This window comes from Anomaloglossus baeobatrachus, chromosome 11, assembly GCF_048569485.1.
Source record: "Anomaloglossus baeobatrachus isolate aAnoBae1 chromosome 11, aAnoBae1.hap1, whole genome shotgun sequence".
Taxonomy (NCBI): domain Eukaryota; kingdom Metazoa; phylum Chordata; class Amphibia; order Anura; family Aromobatidae; genus Anomaloglossus; species Anomaloglossus baeobatrachus.
In genome coordinates this window covers 153312123-153329787 of record NC_134363.1, presented here as the reverse complement: position 1 = coordinate 153329787, position 17665 = coordinate 153312123, and the positions used below count along the sequence as shown (strand labels likewise).

The 17665-nt window shown below is 53.2% G+C and overlaps 1 protein-coding gene across 2 annotated transcripts in view; it reads left to right on the top strand.

Annotated features, from left to right (window-relative positions):
• The window catches only part of CFAP74 (cilia and flagella associated protein 74), a 365782-nt gene that overhangs the window by 15992 nt on the left and 332125 nt on the right, over nucleotides 1-17665 (top strand). For both annotated transcript variants that reach the window (XM_075327962.1, XM_075327961.1), the window contains exon 3: nucleotides 4823-4916. In XM_075327962.1, coding sequence (XP_075184077.1) covers nucleotides 4823-4916 — 94 coding nt within the window. The remainder of the gene's footprint in view (nucleotides 1-4822; nucleotides 4917-17665) is intronic.

The window sequence follows — 17665 nt, the reverse complement described above, 5'->3', positions numbered from 1 at the left end:
TGGTTAAGGAGTGGGCTCAGTCCCCAAAGGTTGACCCTCCGGTGTCTAGAATCTCAGCCCGGACAGTCGTATCTGTGGCCGATGGCACCTCTCTTAAGGATCCCACTGACCACCAGGTTGACCTTCTGGCCAAATCTGTATATGAGGCGGCAGGAGCCTCGTTCTCCCCGTCTTTTGCAGCAGTCTGGGCTCTTAAGGCAGTCTCTGCCTCTCTGGCGGAAATACATTCCCTTGCCAGGGACTCTATACCCGAGATGGTTGCCTTAACTTCCCAGGCTTCGGCTTTTTCATCCTACGCCATGTCTGCCATTCTGGAGGCTTCTCACCGCACGGCGGTGGCTTCCGCTAATTCTATCGCGATCCGCAGAATCTTGTGGCTTCGAGAGTGGAAAGCAGACGCTTCTTCTAAGAAGTTCCTTGCTGGGCTCCCCTTTGCTGGGTCCCGGCTGTTCGGTGAACAACTGGATGAAATTATTAAGGACGCTACTGGCGGGAAGAGTACTTCCTTGCCACAGACTAAAACCAGGAAACCTGTCCAGGGCAGGAACCAGTCGAGGTTTCGTTCCTTTCGTTCCTCTAACTGGTCATCCTCTAAGCCCTCAGCCTCGTCCACTGCCTCAGCCAAGGATCGTAAACCCAACTGGCGCGCGAAACCGCGTTCTCAGAAGAACGGAGGAGCCGCTGCCACTAAGGCAGCCTCCTCTTGACTATCTGGCTGCGCCAGCAACGTCCTTGGTCGGTGGCAGGCTCTCCCACTTTGGCGACGTGTGGTTTCAACACGTCTCCGATCAGTGGGTGCGGGATATCATCTCCCACGGCTACAGGATAGAATTTTCTTCCAGCCCGCCAAACAGATTTTTTCTGTCCATTCCCCCCTGCTCCAAGGCCGCCGCCTTCTCACAGGCCGTGGCATCCTTGCAGGCCAACGGGGTAATTGTTCCGGTTCCCGCCCGGGAACGGTTCAGAGGTTTCTACTCAAACCTCTTCCTAGTCCCCAAGAAGGACGGTTCCTTCCGGCCCATCCTGGATCTCAAGCTTCTCAACAAGCATGTTCAGGTGCGGCGCTTTCGCATGGAATCTCTGAGATCGGTCATTGCCTCAATGACCCAAGGAGATTTTCTAGCATCCATCGACATCAGAGATGCCTATCTGCATGTGCCTATTGCGGTTTCACACCAGCGTTGGCTACGCTTTGCAATCGGAGAGGAACATTTCCAATTCGTGGCTCTCCCCTTCGGGTTAGCCACGGCCCCTCGGGTATTCACCAAGGTCATGGCAGCAGTGGTTGCGGTCCTGCATCTCCAGGGGTTGGCAGTAATCCCCTACCAGGACGACCTTCTAGTCAAGGCCTCATCCAGTGCAGACTGCCAGCGGAGTGTCTCGCTCACTCTCGCCACGCTTGTTCAATTCGGGTGGCTTGTCAATCTGCCCAAGTCCACTCTGACCCCGACCCAGGAACTTACGTACCTAGGGATGCAATTCGAGACTCTGCCGGCACTTGTGAAGCTGCCCTTAGTCAAACAGCAGTCCCTTCATCTGGCGGTACGCTCTCTGTTGAAGCCCCGCCGTCATCAGGCACCTCATGCAGGTGCTGGGTCAGATGGTGGCGTCAATGGAAGCGGTTCCCTTTGCCCAGTTCCATCTGCGTCCTCTGCAGCTGGACATTCTCCGCTGTTGGGACAAGCGGACCTCTTCCTTGCACAGGCTAGTGGCTCTGTCGCCGCAGACCAGGGGCTCTCTTCAGTGGTGGCTTCGGCCCCTCTCTCTGTCACAGGGACGCTCCTTCCTGACTCCGTCCTGGGTGATCCTCACCACGGATGCCAGCCTCTCTGGCTGGGGAGCAGTATTTCTCCACCACCGAGTACAGGGCACTTGGACTTCGTCCGAATCAGCCCTCTCGATCAATGTGCTGGAAATCAGGGCTGTTCTTCTAGCTCTCATAGCCTTCCACCACCTGTTGGCGGGCAAGCACATTCGAGTCCAGTCGGACAACGCGACAGCGGTTGCCTACATCAATCACCAGGGCGGGACTCGCAGCCGCCTGGCAATGTTGGAAGTTCAACGAATCCTTCAGTGGACGGAGGACTCCAAGTCCACCATATCCGCAGTCCACATCCCAGGCGTAGAAAACTGGGAGGCAGATTATCTCAGACGTCAAACCGTGGACAGCGGCGAGTGGGCCCTGCATCCGGCAGTGTTCAGGTCAATCTGCCGCAAGTGGGGCACTCCGGAAGTGGATCTAATGGCATCCCGGCACAACAACAAGGTTCCGGTTTACGTGGCTCACTCCCACGATCCTCAGGCCTTCGCAGCGGACGCGTTGGTTCAAGATTGGTCTCAGTTCCGTCTGGCCTATGTGTTTCCCCCTCTAGCGCTCTTGCCCAGGGTTCTGCGCAAGATCAGAATGGAGGGCCGTCGAGTCATAATCATTGCTCCGGACTGGCCCAGGCGAGCTTGGTACCCAGACCTGCTCCGTCTGTCCGTAGAGGTGCCGTGGCATCTCCCGGACCGCCCAGACCTTCTCTCTCAAGGTCCGTTTTTCCGCCAGAATTCTGCGGCTCTCAGATTGACGGCGTGGCTCTTGAGTCCTGGATCCTGACGGCTTCAGGCATTCCTTCTGAGGTCATCTCCACTATGACTCAGGCTCGGAAGTCTTCCTCGGCCAGGATTTACCACAGGACTTGGAAGATTTTCCTGTCCTGGTGTCGCTCTTCCGGCCATGCTCCTTGGCCGTTCTCCTTGCCGACCATCCTGTCCTTTCTACAGTCCGGTCTGCAGCTAGGACTGTCCCTCAATTCCCTCAAGGGACAAGTGTCGGCTCTGTCGGTATTATTCCAGCGGCGTATCGCCCGACTGGCTCAGGTGCGCACCTTCATGCAGGGCGCATCTCACATCATTCCTCCTTACCGGCGGCCTTTGGATCCCTGGGATCTTAATCTGGTCCTCACGGCCTTACAGAAACCCCCCTTTGAGCCTCTTAGGGAGGTTCCCTTGTTTAGACTTTCACAGAAAGTGGTTTTTCTAGTATCCATAATGTCTCTCAGGAGAGTCTCTGATTTGGCTGCGCTCTCTACGGAGTCACCTTTTTTAGTGTTTCACCAAGACAAGGTGGTTCTCCGCCCGACTCCGGATTTTCTCCCTAAGGTGGTGTCTTCTTTCCACCTTAACCAGGACATTTCATTGCCTTCCCTTTGTCCGGCCCCTGTGCATCGCTTTGAGAAGGCGTTGCATACCTTGGATTTGGTGCGGGCGCTCCGAATCTATGTGTCACGCACCGCCGCTTTTAGGTGGTGCACCTCACTTTTTGTGCTAACCACGGGTCAGCGCAAGGGTCTCTCGGCTTCTAAACCGACCCTAGCTCGTTGGATTAGGTCGGCCATCTCCGATGCCTACCAGTGTTCTCAGGTGCCCCCACCGCCAGGAATTAAGGCGCACTCGACCAGAGCTGTCGGTGCCTCCTGGGCTTTCAGGCACCAGGCTACGGCTCAGCAGGTTTGTCAGGCTGCCACTTGGTCTAGTCTGCACACCTTTTCGAAGCACTACCAAGTGCATGCTCATGCTTCGGCAGATGCGAGCTTGGGCAGACACATCCTTCAGGCAGCTGTCGCCCACTTGTGAAGTTAGGTTTTGCCTACTTCTCAGTTTTGTTTATTTCCCACCCATGGACTGCTTTGAGACGTCCCATGGTCTGGGTCTCCCATAGGAACGATGAAGAAAAAGAGAATTTTGTTTACTTACCGTAAATTCTTTTTCTTATAGTTCCGACATGGGAGACCCAGCACCCTCCCTGTTGCCTGTTGGCAGTTCTTGTTCCGTGTGTTTCACCGGCTGTTGTTGTAGATAGAGGTTCCGGTTGTTCCGAGTTTTACTCTATTTCTACTTATGGGTGGATGTCCTCCTTGAGCTTTTGCACTGAACTGGTTAGATTGTCATCCAGGGGGTGTATATAGCCCGGAGGGAGGAGCTACACTTTTTAGTGTAGTACTTTGTGTGTCCTCCGGAGGCAGAAGCTATACACCCATGGTCTGGGTCTCCCATGTCGGAACTATAAGAAAAAGAATTTACGGTAAGTAAACAAAATTCTCTTTTTTTTTTTTTCATAGGGCGCCATTCAAAAACTAGTCCGGGGGTAAAAAAGAAAAAAGCCTCCTGTATAAACAAGAATGTGGATTTTTTTTTTTTTTTTTTCATAGGGTGCCATTCAAAAACTAGTCCGGGGGTAAAAAAGAAAAAAGCCTCCTGTATAAACAAGAATGTGGATTTTTTTTTTTTTTTTTCATAGGATGCCATTCAAAATCTAGTCCGGGGGTAAAAAAGAAAAAAGCCTCCTGTATAAACAAGAACGTGGATTTTTTTTTTTTTTTTTCATAGGGCGCCATTCAAAAACTAGTCCGGGGGTAAAAAAAAAAAGCCTCCTGTATAAACAACAATGTGGATTATTTTTTATTATCATAGGGCGTCATTCAAAAACTAGTCCGGGGGGGTAAAAAAGAGCCTTCTGTATAAACAAGAATGTGGATTTTTTTTTTATTTCCATAGGGCGCCATTCAAAAACTAGTCCGGGAGTTAAAAAAAAAAGCCTTCTCTATAAACAACAATGTCGAGTTCACATTGAAATAAAAAAAGAGAGCGTATTTAAAGTTTTTTTCTTAAAAATCCACATCAGAAAACTCGGTGTGACCATACCCTACCTTGGATGATCACGTCTTTCTCCCTGCGTTCTATAAATATGCATTGTATTAGGTGTTTATTTTCCATTTTCTCCCTCCGCAGATAATTACGTGTTTATTCATGCAGTCTATTGCTTCTTTTCTCCTTCAAGGTGATGAATATAATTTTGAAGACACAACAGAAAAAAATCAGCTTGAAGACGCGGCCGATGAATTAAGTGACAGCTTCGATTCGGAATCTATCTGGTAAGCGGCTCCCGACCCCAGCTCCTCTCGCCATTTATCCGGGGCATGCGTTATGATGGCTGTGATTTTACCATAGATGTTTATGATGCACACAGGGAAACAGATAGCAAACAATAAGCATTCGGCGCTCGCTTTATGCTGTTTTTATGCCGTCGTCGGAGCATTAAACTCTGGTGGAATCTTTCTAAGAGGCTCGTCTGAGCGCAGGTATTCTCGCATATTTATTTATTTGGAAGTATAACTACTAAACGAGCGTTTTTTGCTGAACCGCTTCCACACTGACGGGCGATACTAGCGGAGATTTAATGCTGGTAGTGCAATGGAATAGCTCAATAAATGGCGAATATGTTAGAAAAACATGCAAAATGGAAATAATGGGTCAATTTTTAAGACCTTGCAGGAAAGGCTGCGATTGTATAAATTGCAATAGCTCCTGCCGGTAAAATAATATTGCGTAAACTATTGCAACCAATCCGAAGTTCAGCCTTTGTTCCTGCACATTTATAACCTACTAGCTATACTACCCGGCTTCGCCCGGGTTAATAACTGTTGTTAACAAAATAGAATGTACTAACATTCCCGGGATAGAATGTATAAATAGAATGTGTTGACGCCCGGGATAGTAACTGTCTCTCTGTTTCTCTCCCATTCTCTGTCTGTCTCCCCCTCTGTGTATATCTCCCTGTCTCTCTCTCTTTCTATCTCGTTGTCTGTCTGTCTCTTTCCCTGTCTGTCTCTGACTGTCTCTGTCTCTTTCTCCGTCTGTCTCAATCTTTCCCTGTCTTTCTATCTATCTCTGTCACTTTCCCTGTCTGTCTCTTTCCCTGTCTGTCTCTTTCCCTCTCTTTCCCTGTCTGTCTCTTTCCCTCTATCTCTTTCCCTGTGTCTGTCTCGTTGTCTGACTCTTTACCTGTCTTTGTCTGTCTCTTACCCTGTCTGTCTCTTTTCCTTTCTTTCCCTGTCTGTTTGTTTTCCTCTCTGTCTCTTTGTCTGTCTGTCTCTTTCCCTGTCAGTCTGTCTCTTTGTCTGTCTCTCTCCTTGTGTCTGTCTCTTACCCTGTCTATGTCTGTTTCTTACCCTGTCTGTGTCTGCCTCTTTCCCTGTCTGTGTCTACACCCGAGCATGGTAGTGCCCGCTCATCACTAGTTACGAGTACAGAGCACCCGAGCATGGTAGTGCCCGCTCATCACTAGTTACGAGTACTGAGCACCCGAGCATGGTAGTGCCCGCTCATCACTAGTTACGAGTACTGAGCACCCGAGCATGGTAGCGCTCACTCATCATTAATATTCATTCATTTCCAAGAGGAGTAAAAGAGGAACAGTACAAAACAAAATCATGTAACCAGATTTCAACAGCAGAACATTTCTTTATCGTTCCTATGGGAGACCCAGACATTGTTTTAGGGTGTATAGCTTCTGCCTCCGGAGGACACACAAAGTACTACACTCAAAAGTGTAGCTCCTCCCTCTGAGGTTATACACCCCCTGGAGAACCAGATCTAGCCAGTTTATCGCTTTGTTTTCAGGAGGCATACATCCACACATGCATTCTCATCTGATTTTTGATTTTTGGAAAGAGTTTGAAGAAAAGCGGGTCCTCTGGACCCCCGACATGTCCCTTCTCACCCCACTGTGTCGGCGGTGTTGTTAAGGTTGATTCCAAGGCTGGAGCCTTACATGCCGTGCTCCTTCACCATCCCTCCTGGGCTCTGGCTTGAAGTGGGAGCCAGCACGGTTCTCCATGCTTGGCAGGAGACCGGTCTCCATCCGCAGCCCTTCAGGATCCTACTGGACCGGAGCGCTCATCCCCAGGGACTTGGAACCCTGCGTCTCAGCAAGCTAAGTACCTGAGACGTTTATATATTGGGGGTCCCTGTACTTTATTGTTGTGGTAGAGTGTGCTGAGTGATTTTTCTGACATTTCCGGCGGGTTCTCTGGCTGTCGCCTGAGAACCGCGGCGATGGTGCCTGCGCGCCGGCCGCACCGCTCAAATTTAGGCCCCGGCTTCGCCGGAGGCCTACTTTCGGTTTCACTGCCCTTGCATGTCATTCATGCAGAGGGACAGCGCGGCTCCGCCCAGCGGCCGTTCTGCACAGGGGAGGGACACTCCTCACTGAGTACATGTCTCCTCCCCTGTAAGTCTCTTTGGCCCTCCAGATCCCGCTCTCAGAGTAAGTCCCGCCCCTTCTCTTCGCTCCGGCGCCATTTTCTCAGCGTTTTCTCTGCGATCAGCACTGGCTGCAGCATCCCTGCTGAGGTGCTTGGGGGTCCGGGCTTCGGGATCTGGAGGGCACACAACACCGCTCCAGCGGTCTGGTAAGCCACAACCTCTGGTTGTGGACCTCTGTATATACTCTCTGGGGGTCATTCTGGCAGAGCCCCCACTCCAGCAGCATGTCTCACACGAGGAGCAAGGCTCCAAAGCTGTATTCAGTATGCACTGCATGTAAGCTCCTACTGCTGTACCGAGCACCTATCCACATTGTGATGCCTGCTCTAACCTGACGATGCCTCAGCCTGGAATCGCACCCCCAGTGGTCTCTCCGGCTGCTCCGGCTCCTGTGGCTGAACCCCCGGCTTGGGTAGAATCCTTTTCTAGGTCTATCTCCCAGTCTTTTGCCGACTCCATGGGACAGCTGTCCAGGACTTTGTTGAACATGCATCAGCCCCCTTCACAGGGTGCCTCTGCTGCTAGGGCTCTCTCAGCGGAGCTCACAGAGGATTCATCATCTGGTCCCAGACCCCGTCCTCCTAAGAGGAGACGCAGGGCTCCCTCTCCTTCCTCGTCCCGCGGCTCTGTTTCAGAAGCTGACTCGCGGGACGAGGAGGATGCCTTTACAGGGGGTTCGGAGGCTAACTCCATGTGCCCCATTGATCTGTCCGAAAGTGACTCAGCTGTTAGTGATTTGATTGCGTCCATTAATTCTGTACTGGATCTCAATCTGCCAGTATCAGAGGAACAACCCTCTCTGGCAGAAAAGCACCAGTTTACCTCGCCTAAGAGGACAAGGAGTGTGTTCTTTAACCACTCCAGTTTTCAGGCCGCTGTGACCAAGCCTAGGGCCTGTCCTGACAAACGCTTCCCAAAGCGTGGTTCTGATGACCGTTTTCCCTTTCCACCTGAGGTGGTCAAGGAGTGGGCTCATTCACCCAAGGTAGACCCCCCAGTGTCTAGACTCTCAGCCTGGACCGTTGTATCAGTGGCTGATGGCACCTCTCTTAAGGATTCCACTGACCGCCAGGTTGACCTTCTGGCCAAATCTGTATATGAGGCGGCAGGGGCCTCGTTCTCCCCAACTTTTGCAGCAGTGTGGGCTCTCAAAGCCATCTCTGCTTCTCTAGAGGAGATGCATTCCCTCGCCAGGGAATCTATGCCCGAAATGGTTACCTTAACTTCCCAAGCTTCAGCTTTTTCATCCTATGCCATGTCTGCCATGCTGGAGGCTTCTCACTGCACTGCGGTGGCTTCGGCTAATTCCCTCGCTATCCGCAGGATTTTGTGGCTTCGAGAGTGGAAGGCAGATGCTTCTTCAAAGAAGTACCTTGCTGGACTCCCTTTTGCTGGGTCCAGGCTGTTCGGTGAACAGCTGGATGAAATTATTAAGGAAGCTACTGGCGGGAAGAGTACTTCCATGCCACAAACCAAAACCAGGAAGCCTGTCCAGGGTAGGAATCAGTCGAGGTTTCGTTCCTTTCATTCCTCCAACTGGTCGTCCTCTAAGCCCTCGGCCTCGTCCACTAACTCAGCCAAGGACCAAAAATCCAACTGGCGCACAAAAGCGCGTCCACAGAAGACCGCAGGAGCTGCTGCCACTAAGGCAGCCTCCTCTTGACTATCTGTCCGCGCCAGCAACGTCCTTAGTCGGTGGCAGGCTCTCCCACTTTGGCGACGTGTGGTTTCAACACGTCTCCGATCAGTGGGTGCGGGATATCATCTCCCACGGCTACAGGATAGAATTCTCTTCCAGCCCGCCAAACAGATTTTTTCTGTCAACTCCCCCCTGCTCCAAGGCCGCCGCCTTCTCTCAGGCCGTGGCATCCTTGCAGGCCAACGGAGTAATTGTACCGGTTCCCGCCCGGGAACGGTTCAGAGGTTTCTACTCAAATCTCTTCCTAGTCCCCAAGAAGGACGGTTCCTTCCGGCCCATCCTGGATCTCAAGCTTCTCAACAAGCATGTTCAGGTGCGGCATTTTCGCATGGAATCTCTGCGGTCAGTCATTGCCTCAATGACCCAAGAGGATTTCCTGGCATCTATCGACATCAGAGATGCCTATCTGCATGTGCCAATTGCAGTTTCACACCAGCGTTGGCTACGTTTTGCAATCGGATAGGAACATCTCCAATTCGTGGCTCTCCCCTTCGGGTTAGCCACGGCCCCTCGGGTATTCACCAAGGTCATGGCAGCAGTGGTTGCGGTTCTGCACCTCCAGGGGTTAGCAGTGATTCCTTACCTGGACGAACTTCTAGTCAAGGCCTCATCCAGCGCAGACTGTCAGCGGAGTGTCTCGCTCACTCTCGCCACTCTAGCCCAATTCGGGTGGCTTGTCAATCTGCCCAAATCCACTCTGACTCCGACCCAGAGACTCAGGTACCTAGGGATGCAGTTCGAGACTCTGCCGGCACTTGTGAAGTTCCCCTTAATCAAACAGCAGTCCCTCCAACTGGCGGTGCGCTCTCTGCTGAGGCCCCGCCGTTATTCCATCAGGCACCTGATGCAGGTGCTAGGTCAGATGGTGGCGTCAATGGAGGCTGTTCCCTTTGCCCAGTTCCATCTGCGTCCACTGCAGCTGGACATTCTCCGCTGTTGGGACAAGCGGCCTTCCTCCTTGCACAGGTTAGTGGCTCTGTCGCCACAGACCAGGAGCTCTCTTCAGTGGTGGCTTCGGCCCCTCTCTCTGTCTCAGGGACGCTCCTTCCTGGCCCCGTCCTGGGTGATTCTCACCACGGATGCCAGTCTGTCCGGCTGGGGAGCGGTATGTCTCCACCGCCGAGCACAGGGCACTTGGACGCCGTCCGAGTCAGCCCTCTCGATCAATGTGCTGGAAACCAGAGCCGTGCTCCTGGCTCTCCTAGCTTTTCACCACCTATTGGCGGGCAAGCACATCCGAGTCCAGTCAGACAACGCGACAGCGGTTGCCTACATCAATCACCAAGGCGGGACACGCAGCCGCCTGGCAATGTTGGAGGTACAACGCATCCTTCAATGAACGGAGGACTCCAAGTCCACCATATCCGCAGTCCACATCCCAGGCGTGGAAAACTGGGAGGCAGATTATCTCAGCCATCAAACCGTGGACAGTGGCGAGTGGTCCCTGCACCCGGCAGTGTTTCAGTCAATCTGCCGCAAGTGGAGCACTCCGGACGTGGACCTAATGGCATCCCGTCACAACAACAAGGTTCCGGTTTACGTGGCTCGCTCCCACGATCCTCAGGCATTCGCCGCGGACGCTCTGGTTCAAGACTGGTCCCAGTTTCGTCTGTCCTACGTGTTTCCCCCTCTAGCTCTCTTGCCCAGAGTTCTGCGCAAGATCAGAATGGAGGGCCGTCGAGTCATCCTCATTGCTCCGGACTGGCCCAGGCGAGCTTGGTATCCAGACCTGCTCCATCTGTCCGTAGAGGTGCCGTGGCATCTTCCGGACCGTCCAGACCTTCTCTCACAAGGTCCGTTTTTCCGCCAGAATTCTGCGGCTCTCAGATTGACGGCGTGGCTCTTGAGTCCTGGATCTTGACGGCTTCTGGTATTCCTCCTGAAGTCATCTCCACTATGACTCGGGCCCGTAAGTCTTCCTCTGCAAAGATCTATCACAGGACTTGGAAAATTTTCCTGTCCTGGTGTCGCTCTTCCGGCCATCCTCCTTGGCCTTTTTCCTTGCCGACCCTTCTGTCTTTTCTACAGTCCGGTCTGCAGCTGGGACTGTCCCTCAACTCTCTCAAGGGACAAGTCTCGGCTCTGTCAGTGCTGTTCCAGCGGCGTATCGCCCGGCTGGCTCAGGTCCGCACCTTCATGCAAGGTGCGCCTCACATCATTCCGCCTTACCGGCGGCCCTTGGATCCCTGGGACCTCAATTTGGTTCTCACGGTTTTGCAGAAACCCCCCTTTGAGCCTCTTAGGGAGGTTTCTTTGTTTCGTCTTTCACAGAAAGTGGTCTTTCTAGTGGCCATAACTTCCCTCAGGAGAGTCTCTGATTTGGCTGCGCTCTCTTCGGAGTCACCTTTTTTGGTTTTTCTTCAAGACAAGGTGGTTCTCCGTCCGACTCCGGACTTTCTCCCTAAGGTGGTTTCTCCTTTCCACCTTAACCAAGACATTACCCTACCTTCCTTTTGTCCGGCTCCTGTTCATCGCTTTGAAAAAGCGTTGCATACTCTGGAGCTGGTGCGTGCTCTCCGGATATATGTGTCTCGCACCGCTGCACTTAGGCGGTGCACCTCTCTTTTTGTGCTAACCACAGGTCGGCGTAAGGGCCTCTCTGCTTCTAAGCCGACCTTAGCCCGTTGGATTAGGTCGACCATTTCGGATGCCTACCAGTGTTCTCAGGTGTCTCCCCCGCCGGGGATCAAGGCACACTCGACCAGAGCTGTCGGTGCCTCTTGGGCTTTCAGGCACCAGGCTACGGCTCAGCAAGTCTGTCAGGCTGCCACTTGGACTAGCCTGCATACCTTTTCAAAGCACTACCAAGTGCATGCTCATGCTTCGGCAGATGCGAGCTTGGGCAGACGCATCCTTCAGGCGGCTGTCGCCCATTTGTGAAGTTAGGCTCCGCCTACTTCTCAGTTTTTCTGTTTATTCCCACCCATGGACTGCTTTGAGACGTCTCAATGTCTGGGTCTCCCATAGGAACGATAAAGAAAAAGAGAATTTTGTTTACTTACCGTAAATTCTTTTTCTTATAGTTCCGTATTGGGAGACCCAGCACCCTCCCTGTTGCCTGTTGGCAGTTTCTTGTTCCGCGTGTTATCACCGGCTGTTGTCGTGGACAGAGTCTCCGGTTGTTCCGGTTCTTGCTCTGTTTTTACTTGTGGGTGGCTATTCTCCTTCAGCTTTTGCACTAAACTGGCTAGATCTGGTTCTCCAGGGGGTGTATAAGCTCAGAGGGAGGAGCTACACTTTTGAGTGTAGTACTTTGTGTGTCCTCCGGAGGCAGAAGCTATACACCCTAAAACAATGTCTGGGTCTCCCAATACGGAACTATAAGAAAAAGAATTTACGGTAAGTAAACAAAATTCTCTTTTCTTCGGCGCTCTATTGGGAGACCCAGACGATTGGGTGTATAGCACTGCCTCCGGAGGCCACACAAAGCAATTACACTTAAAAGTGTAAGGCCCCTCCCCTTCTGGCTATACACCCCCAGTGGGATCACTGGCTCACCAGTTTTCTGCTTTGTGCAAAGGAGGTCAGACATCCACGCATAGATCCACTGTTTGTAGTCAGCAGTAGCTGCTGGCTCTATCGGATGGAAGAAAAGAGGGCCCATATGGGGCCCCCAGCATGCTCCCTTCTCACCCGCGGTTGGTGCTTGTAAGGTTGAGGTACCTATTGCTGGTACAGAGGCTGGAGCCCACATGCTGTTTTCCTTCCACATCCCCTGGAGGGCTCTGTGGAAGTGGGATCTTGCCGGCCCCCAAGCCCTGGGGCCGGGCTCCATCCACAGACCCATAGAACCTGCTGGATTGGGAGCGGGAGTGCCGTTCAGGGACAAGGCCCTGCAACTTTCAGGTACTCTGTGTCCCCGGCAGGCACGGACACTCTCAGGGCTTGCTGAGCGTTGTAGTGCGCCGGGGACAGTGGCGCTGTACGCTGGGGGTTAGGTCACTGCAGCTTTGCTGAGTGACGTTGTGTGTTGGGAACTACTGCGCCGACCGCTCCTGGAGCGGCGGCGCAGCTGCGACTTGTGGTGCGCCGGGGGCTTTGCGCCGACCGCGCTTTTACGGCGGCGGCGCTTCTAACTTTAGCCCCCGGCTTCTGCGGCCTAGCGCCGCTTCGTTCCCGCCCCCCACCCTGTCAATCAGGGTAGGGGAGAGACGCTGCTCAATGGCAGCGCCGAGGGCTGGAGCTTTATTTACATGCTCCAGCCCTCTCACTAGGCACAAGGGGAAGCAGACTTCCCGCTCTTCGTCGGTGTACGCCCAGGGCCCGCCCCCCCTCTCCACAAGGACGCCGGCAGCCATTACACATGCGATCTGGCTGGGGAAAGGCAGCAGGCTCTGGGAGACCCAGACTAGAGGGATTTCTGGCGACCACACACCGCTCCTAAGCGGGCGGTAAGCTGCACAGTAGTGCTGGCCCCACTAGTGCCTCAGTGATATATTAGTGTACTTTTTTCTTGGTACCATATATATATATAGTTGCACTGTAAGGTCGCTTCTTGGCTGGACACCCTGTACTGCTCTGAGGAGGCAGCAACATGTCATCCGCAAAACGCAAGGCTGCCAAGGCACGGGCTGTGTACACTGTTTGTACTGCATGTGGGGCTGATCTACCGGCAGGCTCCAATGATTCACATTGTGTGCAATGTTCAGTCCCAGTGGCACTTCGGCAGCCAGAGCCTATTGTGGTGGTAGCCCAGGCAGAGACGCCTGTGAACCCTGCCCCGGTGAAGGGGACAGACTTTGCAGTGTTTGCTGATAAAATGTCTGAGGCTATGACAAAGATCCTGGAGACCTTGCAGGCCAGGCCAGTTCCTCAGACCATGGACACTGCTGTGGCTATGCTCTCTAGTCCCCCTCAGTTGGAACTAATCCGTACTTCAAGGGGGTCTCAAGCATCACAAGCTGAAGTCTCTGACTCAGATGACAGTCCCAGGCAGCCTAAGCGAGCTCGCTGGGAAAGACCCTCGACGTCATCACACTGCTCAGGGTCTCAGCGAGAAGAATCTCTCTGTGATGAGACTGAGGACGGTGATCAGGATTCTAATCCTGAGGCCCCTCTCAATCTGGATGCCCCTGATGGGGACGCCATGGTTAATGACCTTATATCGGCGATTAATAGACTGTTGGATATTTCTCCCCCAGCTCCTTCAGCAGAGGAGGCAGCTGCACAGCAGGAGAAGTTCCATTTCCTGTATCCCAAGCGTAAATTAAGTGCTTTTTTGGACCACTCTGACTTCAGAGAATCAATCCAGAAGCACGACGCTCATCCAGACAAGCGTTTCTCTAAGCGTTCTAAGGATACCCGTTATCCTTTTCCCGCTGAAGTGGCCAAACGCTGGACCCAGTGCCCAAAGGTGGATCCCCCAATTTCCAAGCTTGCGGCTAGATCCATAGTCGCAGTAGAGGATGGTGCTTCACTTAAAGATGCCAACGACAGACAGATGGACCTTTGGTTGAAATGTGTCTATGAAGCTATCGGCGCGTCGTTTGCTCCAGCATTCGCGGCCGTGTGGGCACTACAAGCTATTTCAGCTGGTTTAGCACAGGTGGATGCTATCATGCATCCAGCAGTGCCACAGGTGGCGTCCCTAACTTCGCAAATGTCTGCGTTTGCGACCTATGCTATCAATGCTGTCCTAGAATCTACGAGCCGTACCTCTATGGCGGCCGCCAATTCTGTAGTTTTGCGCAGAGCCTTATGGTTAAAGGACTGGAAAGCAGATGCTGGTTCCAAAAAATGCTTAACCAGCTTGCCATTATCTAGAGACAGACTGTTTGGCGAGCCATTGGCTGAAATCATAAAACAGTCCAAGGGTAAGGACTCTTCCTTGCCACAGCCCAGAGCAAGTAAACCTCAACAGAAAAAGTGGCAGTCGAGGTTTCGGTCCTTTCGAGGCTCGGGCAAGCCCCAATTCTCCTCGTCCAAAGGGACTCAGAAAGGACAAGGGAGCTCAGATTCCTGGCGGGCTCACTCACGCCCCAGGAAAGCAAATGGAGGAACCGCTTCCAAGGCGGCTACCTCATGACTTTCGGCCTCCTCCCTCCGCATCCTCGGTCGGTGGCAGGCTCTCCCGCTTTTGCGACATTTGGCTGTCACAGGTCAAAGACCGGTGGGTAACAGACATTTTGTCTCGCGGGTACAGAATCGAGTTCAGTTCTCGGCCTCCACTTCGGTTCTTCAGAACCTCCCCACACCCCAACCGAGCAGATGCCCTGCTGCAGGCGGTGGACTCTCTAAGAGCAGAAGGAGTCGTGATCCCTGTCCCCCCCTCTGGAACGGGGGCGAGGATTTTACTCCAATCTCTTTGTGGTTCCAAAAAAGGACGGCTCCTTCCGTCCTGTTCTGGACCTAAAACTGCTCAACAAGCATGTGAACGCCAGGCGGTTCCGGATGGAATCCCTCCGCTCAGTCATTGCCTCAATGTCCCAAGGAGATTTCCTAGCATCAATAGACATCAAAGATGCTTATCTCCACGTGCCGATTGCTACGGAGCACCAACGCTTTCTGCGCTTCGTGATAGGAGACGAACATCTTCAGTTCGTGGCTCTGCCATTTGGTCTGGCGACAGCCCCCCGGGTGTTCACCAAGATCATGGCAGCAGTGGTAGCAGTCTTGCACTCTCACGGACACTCTGTGATCCCTTACTTGGACGATCTACTGGTCAAGGCACCCTCTCAGGAGGCATGCCAACTCAGCCTGAATTTTGCACTGGAGACTCTCCAGGCGTTCGGGTGGATCATCAACTTCCCAAAGTCAAATCTGTCACCGACCCAATCACTAACGTATCTTGGCATGGAGTTTCATACTCTCTCAGCGATAGTGAAGCTTCCGCTGAGCAAGCAGCGGTCACTACAGACAGGGGTGCAGGCTCTCCTTCAAGGTCAGTCGCACTCCTTAAGACGCCTCATGCACTTCCTCGGGAAGATGGTGGCGGCAATAGAGGCGGTTCCGTTTGCGCAGTTTCATCTGCATCCACTTCAATGGGACATTCTCCGCCAATGGGACGGGAAGTCGACATCCCTGGACAGGAAAGTCTCCCTTTCCCAGACGGCCAAGGACTCTCTGCAGTGGTGGCTCCTTTCCACCTCATTATCACAGGGAAGATCCTTCCTACCACCGTCCTGGGCGGTGGTCACGACAGACGCGAGTCTGTCAGGGTGGGGAGCAGTGTTTCTCCACCACAGGGCTCAGGGTACGTGGACTCAGCAGGAGTCCAGCCTTCAGATCAATGTTCTGGAAATCAGAGCAGTGTTTCTTGCCCTACTAGCCTTCCAGCAGTGGCTGGAAGGGAAGCAGATCCGAATTCAATCGGACAACTCCACAGCGGTGGCATACATCAATCACCAAGGAGGGACTCGCAGTCGGCAAGCCTTCCAGGAAGTCCGGCGCATTATGATGTGGGTGGAAGCCACGGCCTCCACCATATCCGCAGTTCACATCCCCGGCGTAGAAAACTGGGAAGCAGACTTCCTCAGTCGCCAGGGCATGGACGCAGGGGAATGGTCCCTTCACCCGGACGTGTTTCAGGAAATCTGTCGCCGATGGGGAAGGCCGGACGTCGACCTAATGGCGTCCCGGCACAACAACAAGGTCCCAACATTCATGGCACGGTCTCGCGATCAAAGAGCTCTAGCAGCAGACGCCCTAGTGCAAGATTGGTCGCAGTTCCGGCTCCCTTATGTGTTTCCACCTCTGGCACTCTTGCCCAGAGTGCTACGCAAGATCAGATCCGACTGCAGCCGCGTCATACTCGTCGCTCCAGACTGGCCGAGGAGGGCGTGGTATCCGGATCTGTGGCATCTCACGGTCGGCCAACCGTGGGCACTACCAGACCGACCAGACTTACTGTCCCAAGGGCCGTTTTTCCATCGGAATTCTGCGGCCCTCAACCTGACTGCGTGGCCATTGAGTCCTGGATCCTAGCGTCTTCAGGCTTATCCCAAGGGGTCGTTGCCACCATGAGACAGGCTAGGAAGCCCACGTCTGCTAAGATCTACCACAGAACGTGGAGGATATTCTTATCCTGGTGCTCTGCTCAGAGAGTGTCTCCCTGGCCATTTGCATTACCTACCCTTCTTTCTTTCCTCCAATCTGGGTTAGAAAAAGGTTTGTCGCTCGGCTCCCTTAAAGGGCAAGTCTCGGCGCTATCAGTCTTTTTTCAGAAGCGTCTAGCACGACTTTCTAAGGTGCGCACGTTCCTACAGGGGGTTTGCCATATAGTTCCCCCGTACAAGCGGCCGTTAGATCCATGGGATCTGAACAGGGTACTAGTTGCCCTCCAGAAGCCGCCCTTCGAGCCTCTGAAGGAGGTTTCACTTTCTAGACTATCACAGAAAGTGGCTTTTCTGGTAGCGATCACATCTCTTCGGAGAGTGTCTGAGCTAGCAGCGTTGTCTTCCAAGGCTCCCTTCCTGGTCTTCCACCAGGACAAGGTAGTGCTGCGCCCCATTCAGGAGTTTCTCCCGAAGGTGGTATCCTCTTTTCATCTTAATCAGGATATCTTTTTGCCTTCGTTTTGTCCTCATGCAGTTCATCGGTATGAGAAGGATTTACATTTGTTAGATCTGGTGAGAGCACTCAGAATCTACATTTCCCGCACAGCGCCCCTGCGCCGTTCAGATGCACTCTTTGTCCTTGTCGCTGGTAAGCGCAAAGGGTCGCAGGCTTCCAAGGCCACCCTGGCTCGATGGATCAAAGAACCAATTCTTGAAGCCTACCGTTCTGCGGGGCTTCAGGTTCCATCAGGGCTAAAGGCCCATTCTACCAGAGCCGTGGGTGCGTCCTGGGCATTGCGACACCAGGCTACGGCTCAACAGGTGTGCCAGGCAGCTACCTGGTCGAGTCTGCACACTTTCACCAAACATTATCAGGTGCATA